Source organism: Apodemus sylvaticus, chromosome 15 (assembly GCF_947179515.1).
Source record: "Apodemus sylvaticus chromosome 15, mApoSyl1.1, whole genome shotgun sequence".
NCBI classification, from domain to species: Eukaryota; Metazoa; Chordata; class Mammalia; order Rodentia; family Muridae; genus Apodemus; species Apodemus sylvaticus.
Genome location: NC_067486.1, coordinates 78,074,813 through 78,083,946, shown reverse-complemented (window position 1 = coordinate 78,083,946; position 9,134 = coordinate 78,074,813). Strand labels below are relative to the sequence as shown.

Here is a 9,134-nt window from a genome sequence, read left to right as displayed (position 1 = left end):
TTAGATTATATGATTCTGAACTAATTGGAATCCACTCCCAGAGAGGAACAGGACTCTCTAGCTTTTGTGCCAGACTGTCAGTCCTTCAGAAAATGTAGATGATCTCATAGCAGAACTGGTACATCATTAATAGGCATCATTATGTCTTGTCAGTGGAGACCTAGAAGGATAAGAGATAAGATGCAGATAAAAGGCTGGAGCAGCAGATGCTAGCTTTGTGTAAGAGGGAGATTGTAGCATTCAGTTCTCTCTGACAGCCAACATTTGAAACTAGTGGTCCACAGATCCATCCATGGGAGGCATACATGTTTACAATTCTTTCTTAAAACAGCACGTTTAAATTTCCTTGGTGGGGCCTGCACCCCCATTTCCGAAGCCTATAGTGTCCCATGTGCTTTTTAGCCTCACATAGTTTGTTATGACTTGCTTTACTCTTATAAAAGGATGGTCAGATACAGCAAATGCAAAAAAGGATGACGTCATGGTATCAGACACATGATCATTTCTAGCATGCCCCGTACAGAACTTAGGTCACATTTATATTTATACCCCAGTATTTGGCGTTTATTAATACTGTTCTGTATTTAATCTGGCAGTTCTACCCTGGAGGTTTGACGTAGGAACCTTGACATTACATGGTGAGGAAGTAGGCTCCATATTTGGGAAGTACCCGGTCTTGTCTCAGAAGAATGCTTGAGCTAGAAAAAAGGCTAACATGGTTTTAGGATAGTTCAGCCTTTACTTTCCTGAGATGCTGTTTCAGAGAAAACAATTAAAGATGTGCGGAGAAAATTTATGAAAATCCCTTCATTGTTGGAGTGTGGTTGATGGCAGCCCTTGGCTCTAACAGCAGAGAGAATGATCTACCCAGAAGACCTGGGGTTCATGAATAGAGGATAGAATTGGCTTTTTGACCTTTAGTATCAAAGGCCTGTAAATTCCTTTTAAGCAGAGTTAAGAGGTGCATCTGTGGCTTGGAGAGCAATGGCCACCTCTCTGAATCAGGGCATTAACTGACAGACCTGTTGTTTTATGTTTGCTTCCCTCAGACTGTGCATAGTCATCATGACAGTGCTCTTCTGGACTGCTCCAAGCATTTTCTGACTCTGAACACATTGCGATGAATGCCCAAGGAACAAAGCAGTGGTTACTGTGGGAGAGGAGGGCATCTATAACTGTGTTACCATAGCCTCAGTTTCCCCAGTGGAATATGACTGGGAAGATCTCTGAGGTCATTTCCAGAGACTGCACTTCTAAAAACTATGTCCGTAACGTTGGGTATTGGCCAATGTGTTGGGTGTCCTTTCTGTCCCACTGTGTTCAGCGGTGAACACTTGGTGTGGGGCTCTTGTATTGGAGTTGAGGTGAGTTAGCTTCTTGGCAGAGTGGCAGGTCCAGAACGGACAGTGCAGTCAACTCTGGGACCAGGGCCCTCTGCAGCTCTGGGTGCAGTGGACATTCACCCACTTTTCTCAAAGTCCTACTGACTACATGAGACAAGGAAGACAACAGAGAATTACAGATGTGTAGTATGCATGGGCATTTAATGTCCTCATGTGTCATTTGGGGGAAAGACCCTAGAAGACATGAGCATTGTCATCTCTTTTAAGGGCAGGTGCTTTGAGCTTTTCCCTGAAACCTCATATACCCTCTAGCACTCTAGGGATAGATGCTGTTTCTGCACCAGGACACAGTGAGTCTCAAGACTCTGTCCAACTTCCTTTCAAATACTGCAGAGTAGGAACAAGTTGCAAAGAGTCCCTTTTACTGCAAACCCAAAACATCTGGATCTTAAATGAGGGACATTAGGCAGAGGCTTTGCTACTCGAAAATAACAGGCCTCGTCTTATTATTGCTTGTTGTCAGTAAGTCTCCTCTTTCCAGAGAGAAGCTGCGGTGGGAGCCTACACCCCTGCTTTTCCCACCTGTTGGGGCCCTTCACTCACTCACACTGCACACAGATCTCCAGCTATTGAGTTAAATGGATGAGCTGGGAATTAAACCGTGGCTTCAGACACATCAACATCCTCAACAAAACAACTTCTATTGGCCACATAGTAGATGTGGTCCATTTTAAAAACGTTTTCTTAAGTGTCAGTTTTCTGAATTGTAATGTGTAGACAGACTACTATTCTTATAGGGCAAAGTGAGAAGAAACAGATCGTTAGTATAGGCGCTCCGTAGAGGGCAGCTCTGATTTTTGGTTTTATTGAGTTAAAAACAAAACACGAACAGAAAGAGCCTCTGTATGAAAGTGAGATTTCCTAACCTTCTATGCAGCCTTACTTGGATGCACTTTTTTTTTTTTTTAATCTAAAAGATGAACTGCTTCGTGTAAATGCCCACTGTGGAGGGGGCCCAATTGCTGGTCCCTAAAAGCAATTAAGAAGAGGCACAGCAGTCAGCGATGGGATGCATTCCAATGTTTTTATTTACGTAGCCTATTTGGACCACAAGGCAGCCAGCAGAGTTCAGCCCTCCCGTTCAGCCCTCAGGGAGAACTCTGTGGTCCCACTCCAGGCTGTCACTCCACAATGCGGCGGAATGACTGGACTGCAGGGGATGCTGCACCCCAATCAACAGGCTTCCGGTACTCCTTCTTGTCTAGAAGATACTGTCTGCCACGGTAGCTGGGTAGCTCATAGAAAATCCAGGTGCCTTCTAGCACCTTACAGGAGTGGATCTCTCGCAGGCGAAACTGTTCCATGATAGAAGGACAGTCTTCCGTGGTCTCATACATCTGGCCATTGAAGTCACCCTTTTCAAAGATCTGAATCTTATACTGGCCTCCACTAGACTGAAAGCAACGACAAGGCCAACAAAAAGAAATGAACAGCCATCGTCATAGACATCATTAGCATGTCAGGAACTCAGGGAACAGCTTGGTGCACTGCCTCTCATCCTGAAGGGAGTGTCATCAGAACTCCTGTCCCCACCATGAAATACTGAAAGAGTAGACTAGCACAATTTCTATCCACATCTATGAAGTGGAGAGAGAGTCCTAGAACCATTAGTGTTCAGTCTGCACTTGATCTCAGCCACAAGGCTGAGAAGTGCTGCCATTTAGTCTACTGATGAAGTAAACTAAGATTCTTATTTCATTCAACAGAGGAGAGGTAGGAAGACTTAGGAAAGGGTTGTGGGGAGATGGGGTTGGGGTTGGATGGAGAGATGGCTCAACAGTTAAGTGCTTGCTGCTCTACCAACAGACAGAGTTCAGTTCCCCAAACCTCCATCTAGCGGATCTCATCTAATCTGCCAGGTAATTCCAGCTCTAGAGGATCCTACACCCTTTCCCGGCCACTGAGGGTGCCTGCATGCACACACACACACACACACACACACACACACACACACACGCACGCACGCACACACACGCACGCACACACACACGCACACGCACACACACACACACACACGCACACACAATCTTACAAAAGGAAGGAAAGATGTGGGGTTGTGGCCACACAGCAAGCTCCCAGACTCACCAGATGGACGGCTCGACAGGAGCCTAGGCGGTCATTGAGGCCCATCCATTGCTGGTACTCCGGGTATTCGCCCTGGGGTAAGATGTACATGTGCCCCGAGAAGTTGGGCCTTTCGTACACAGCCCAGGTGCCTCCCTCTACTCTAATGGAGTTGCAGCGACTTAGGTACGAGCGGAAGTCTGAGCAGTCACAGTCGCAGTCATAGCGGCGGCCTTGAAAATTTCGGTCTTCATAGAAACTAATCTGCAGCACAGAGCAGTTAGAGAGCTGAGGAGCTGGGCAGCTTTGTGCATAGGTAAAAGTGACAAGCACACTGTCACGTTAGAATGGCTTTTCCTTCTACTGTGAGGAAAAACACACAGTTCTACTTTACCTCACATTTGGCTTCTGGCAATCTTGTCAACAAATGGGACAGGAACTTTTTTAAAACAGAACGGAATAAAAGAATGTCCTAATAGAAGCCAGTAGTCTCGGGCCAAGCTGCATATTTAAGTTCCCATAGCCCCCTACTTACCACATTATATATGTCTGCTTATGTGTCTGACCCTCCCACCAGACTCCTAGATTCTGCCAACCCAGCAACAGCTGACGCCGCCTCAACAAATGCTCGGTGAAGATGTCCATGGCATGGATGGACACAGGGCATAGGTACAGACGAAAACACACCATGACTGTAATGTGACGAGAGCAGGGCAAAAGTATTCTTTGCTTCAAAGTCTTACCAGTTTCTACCACAGGACCTGGTGGCACTTGTGGCCTGGGAACAAGTTGCCACAGAGAGCAAGAGCAAGCCCCTGATCTTGAACTCCTCCTGCTCCATCAGCCCTGCTACCTTAGGTAAGGCATTCCTGGGGACGTGAGCTTCCCACTGGCCCAAGGCGTGACCCAAATAGACTCACTGTAAGTGTACAGTGGTGATCCAAACCAGAGCTCAGAGTGCTTTCTGGTTGAAATCAGGGACACCTGATAGGAACTCTGGGGGATCAGAAATCATTTCTGAATATCACTGTGAAATAAAATAATAGACACACCCCCCCCAACCACCTTGTTGCTCAGTAATGCAACAATCAAAAATACTAGTTATAAGGGAGAAGTGGATAATTTCTTGGTGTTATGCTGCCACCTCGTGGTTGATTTGATTTATTGACTTGGCAGAAAAGCGTCCTCATAAAGATGCAGAAGCAGGTAGTCCTAGATTTTTTAGTGAGGGCAGCAGGGTGAGTAGTTTTCCAGAAACAAAGAGCACAGCCGTTCAGATGCATAAAATATGTGAGGCGCACAGCCCACCACAGGAACTAGGGAATAGCGAGCGTCTGGGGTTCCCTCGGTGCTTGTAAACTCGGAGAGCAAAAGGATAACACAGGGAGCTGCAATGGGAGAGCACTCTGAAGGGGCCCAGGGGTTGTGACTCAGATGGAGAGAATGGACAGATTCCCAAAGGGCACACAATCCTTTCTCCAGTCCTGGGAGACTCTGCGGCAGATGACACAGCCAGAGTCTTTTCATTCTGCCTTAATCTTGCCTGTTCCCTCCTGTCCGGATTCTCTCACCTCTATTTCCTGTTCCCTAAAAAAACAAACAAACAAACAAACAAACACACACACACACACACACACACACACACACAGACTTATTTCATTTACTCTCTTCAACTTTGTTTTTCCGCTCCCGCTCCCTCTCATTTTAGCACAGCAGCGTTGGAAGTTTATGATTCCTGTTTACAGATGAGAGGGAAAAGATTCCAGCACAGTTTACTGGCTATGTGACTCTGAACAGAGTCTCACGCCTTCCTAATCTGTAAAACAAGGTACAGTGTCTTTCTCCAGAGGGTGGGCTGAGGGTAAAATGCTAGTCAAGTATTCAGTTTAACACTTGCCTCAAGGTGGCCAATGAAGAGGGGCTGGAGGAGCCCCAGGCAATTAAACGGTTGCAGGAAAGGGAGAGTCTTATTTCTGGGCGGAGAAGACACTGGTTCTCAACCTTCCTAATGCTCTGAACGTTTAATAGAGTTCCTCATGTTATGGTGACCTTTAACCATTAAATTATCTTGCTGCTACTTTGTAACTGTAGCTTTGCTACTGTTATGAATTGTAATGCAAATATCAGATATATAAGATAGCCATGATCCCCCAAAGGGGTCGAGGACCCACCACAGGTTGAGAACCACTGCTCTAAGCTGTCTTGCTTAAGTAAATTACCTATACCTATGCTCAGGCAAGCAACCCTAATGAAATGCAATGGGACACACACACACACACACACACACACACACACACACACACACACTCACACTCTCCACTCAACACAAAACTAGGAAGCCAGATACAGGGAAGGGGCTTGCTGGGAGTGGAAGAGGAATGGGAGATGAACATGACCAAAGTACTTTACACCCATGTGCAAAACTGTGAAACACATTTTAGAAACGTTTAAACTGCATCTGGCTAGTCCGTGTGTTAAGTGTTTCCAGGGCTCTTTGGTGCGGTAGCCCACTAACGTGCTTTTCTCTGGGGCAGCCTGTTTCTTCCACTCTCAGCGTTCCTTGGGTGCCTGTCACTCTTTGTTCAGGGTTGAGGTCTCCTGAGCTCGCCTCCTTTCACCTTAGCATGTCTGTCAGTGCTGTCCTTGTGCAGGTCATATTGAGGCAGCCAAGGATTAATAAACGGCAAGCTGTTCTCGTGGTTAGGGACAGAGATGCCTTCCAAAGGCCACTGCCTATTCGACGATAGCTATAAGACCAAGGGGTGCCTTGCAAGCCTCCTGCTTCTCCTGTGGGCCATTTTCTCTTTCTTCCATCTTCCCACCCGTGTGATGTGACTTAACAAGGCAGCATTTACCTCTGAACTCTCAGGGGACTGACCCCACCACACTCAAGAGCCTTTGGATTGTGACTGATGAAGAGATCTTCAGGAAAATCCAGTAACTTCTCTAAGAATGGATGGGTTCTACATACAGGACGTTATCTATATGCTGAATTTACTTCTGAGCCATGACTTACCAAAAATGATTTTGTGGAAGCTGCAGGAAATATGGTTTTACTTCATTGATTCCCAACATTTATACCTTCTCTGCACATTGGTCTTATACCAGTGTCTGAGATAAGAAATATGCACAGGACCACCATGCTGTCCACCCTCGCAGGCTAGCCAGTCATTCCATGCCAATCCAAGCATGCATGCATGAGTTTTTAATGGAATCATTTCTGGGCTCCAGCCCAAACTCTGTTCAGTGGATGAAGGCTGCTGTTAAGTATGTGTTAAGTGTTTCCAGGGCTCTTTGGTGTGGTAGCCCACAATTCCTACTTATAAAGGAAACGGGGAAGCCATCCAGTCTATATCCATCTATTCTATAGTCAGTGGAGAGAGATGGTGGTCTACCCACGTAAAACTTGGAAGAGGAAAAAAAAAAACAAAAACAAAAAAACAAGAGCTGGTTTTCTTAGAAATTACTACAAAATTCCTATCACATTTATTTTTGAAAAATAGCCTACCAACCAAAGCAGAAAGAAAAATATCTCGATTATCCCAGAGGTTAATGAAAATATGGTTAACAAAACCCATTGCTCTCGCTGAAACTGTGGTGCCTCGGATTAATCTGGTGACAAGATGGTAAGAAAGGAAGGACAGGGAGAAAGAACGGGTATTATTTGCATGGTGTCTATACAACAGCCTTCCCTTCAAGGCTCTTCAGTAAGACCCAAGTGTGTGTGTGTGTGTGTGTGTGTGTGTATGTGTGTGTCTCTCTGTCTGGATGTTTGCTGTATCTGTCAACTGAGGAAAAAGCGCTCGGGCACAGAAGCTTAGGCTAACAGTCACCTGCTAACACAATGCACTGGAAAGCATACAGTGTCACCTGCATAACTTCTTGCTAGTCTCAGTCTAAAAATGAGGAACCCATAAGATGAATCTACATGGAGTTTCTACAACACACCTGGCCTGAGCTTTGAAAAGCATCCATATCTCAGGAACAACAAAAGCCAAAGGCGACGCTGAGGTCCAGGCTCAGGGAGAGGGAAAGACTGGGAGCAAAGACAATCCACTAACTGCATGTGCCATGCGACCACACATGCTCTACCACCCACACCTCTGGGGTCAACTGGAGAGGCGAAGTATGATCTGCATGTTGGGAATCTGCTTATTCAAGGGGGGAAAACTTTGTCTTTAGGAGATGCATATTTAAGTATCTGTCAACAATGCAATGAAGTCAGCGACTTTTCAAATGGTATAAGAGATCAAATATCACCAAATGGTAACAATTGGATCACTGCGCAGTTCTCTTAAGTCTTCTAAGATTAGTAAGTCTAAATGTTTTCAAAGAGTTGGAGGGGCCCAGTGGGGGCCCGTTGTCCTCTAGAGTTACTGACTGTTACAGAAGCAAACACCTGAGCAATCAATCACCTTCCAACAAGCAGGTGAGTCAAATGTTGGTGAAGATTCTGCCTGGAAACAAGAACCACTTGAATGAGAAGTATTGTTAAGATTTAGTTCACTGGACTGGCCTATCCACTGGCCTTTCGGGACACTTAACACTTGAGGCTAAATTACAGAGAACAGAACGCTGACTGCTGACATTTTCTACTGCATTCTTCGTCATGTTCTATTCCTATGAGATTTATATCTCCAGTCACCTGAAGGCACCCATCGCAAAGGTTCATATAGTACCTAGCGCAGCACCTGTTGCTAACAGTAACTCTTTAATGTGGTGTTAGATGATTCTGTTAGACTAGAAAACAAGCCCTTTTCCATCTTCTCTCCCCAGGCTTGTCCTTCAAGCACTAGCTTACTTACGCACCTCAGGGCAAAGAAGCAAAAGCTCTGCTTTGAACGTGCCACTGGATGAGAAGCAGGCTAGTTAAGAGGTTACTTACCTTGCCTCCAGTTTTAGACATTGTAAGTACAGAGGTTGATTCCCGCACTCCTGAGAGAGATCTGGGGCAGCTCTGGGGCTCCAGGCACAGGGACATTTATACGGGGCGGTTCAAACCAAACATCTGCTTAGTCATGAGAATTGGATCCAAAATTTGAGTCAGTCATTTGGCGTCTATTGATGGTTGCTAGAAAAACAATTGGGATTATGAAATAAAGGCAGCTCCGTGGCCCCTTCAATGCTCACCCAGTCCGGCTGCATTGTAGACTTTGCTGAATCAAGGCTCCAAAAACCCAGCCAAAAGTTTTAAAAATTTAAAAACAACTTTTTCTCTGTGCAGTTTGTTTTCTCAGCCATCAACCTTTTGGACATTCCGAACATCTTTTTTATCCTTCAATAGAGAACCTGCAGAAGAAGCCAAAGACCGCTCTCTACAAGCAAATTCACTAAGAACTAAGGGTTCATGAATGCTTGTCTCTGTGGGTTGGGAGTCACTACAAAAAAAAAAAAACATTGAAATGTTCTTAATATAGATTATGTTAGATATATCAATGTTTGGCTCAAATTTTAGGAGTAAGATCATGTTGGCAACTTAGTCTTAAGCTTTAAAGGCAATGACAGAGAGCAAAGAAGGAGTATGGCAAATGGTAACATCTGGGCGCTCTACTCAGAACATACAGGGGTTCAGTGACCGGACCTTTCTCCTTCTCTCTCTCTCTCTCTCTCTCTCTCTCTCTCTCTCTCTCTCTGTGTGTGTGTGTGTGTGTGTGTCTGTCTGTCTCT

At 45.4% G+C, this 9,134-nt stretch overlaps 1 protein-coding gene across 1 annotated transcript; it reads right to left on the bottom strand.

The window, feature by feature from the left end:
- Window positions 1–2,430: 2,430 nt before the first annotated feature.
- Crygs (crystallin gamma S) lies at window positions 2,431–4,308 on the bottom strand. Its single transcript, XM_052158154.1, has 3 exons — window positions 4,211–4,308; window positions 3,489–3,801; window positions 2,431–2,797 (listed from the first exon to the last, which is right to left on the bottom strand). Exons 1-3 carry the CDS (start codon window positions 4,306–4,308, stop codon window positions 2,525–2,527), a joined length of 684 nt encoding a protein of 227 aa, XP_052014114.1. The 3' UTR covers window positions 2,431–2,524.
- Between the last annotated feature and the right edge of the window lie 4,826 nt (window positions 4,309–9,134).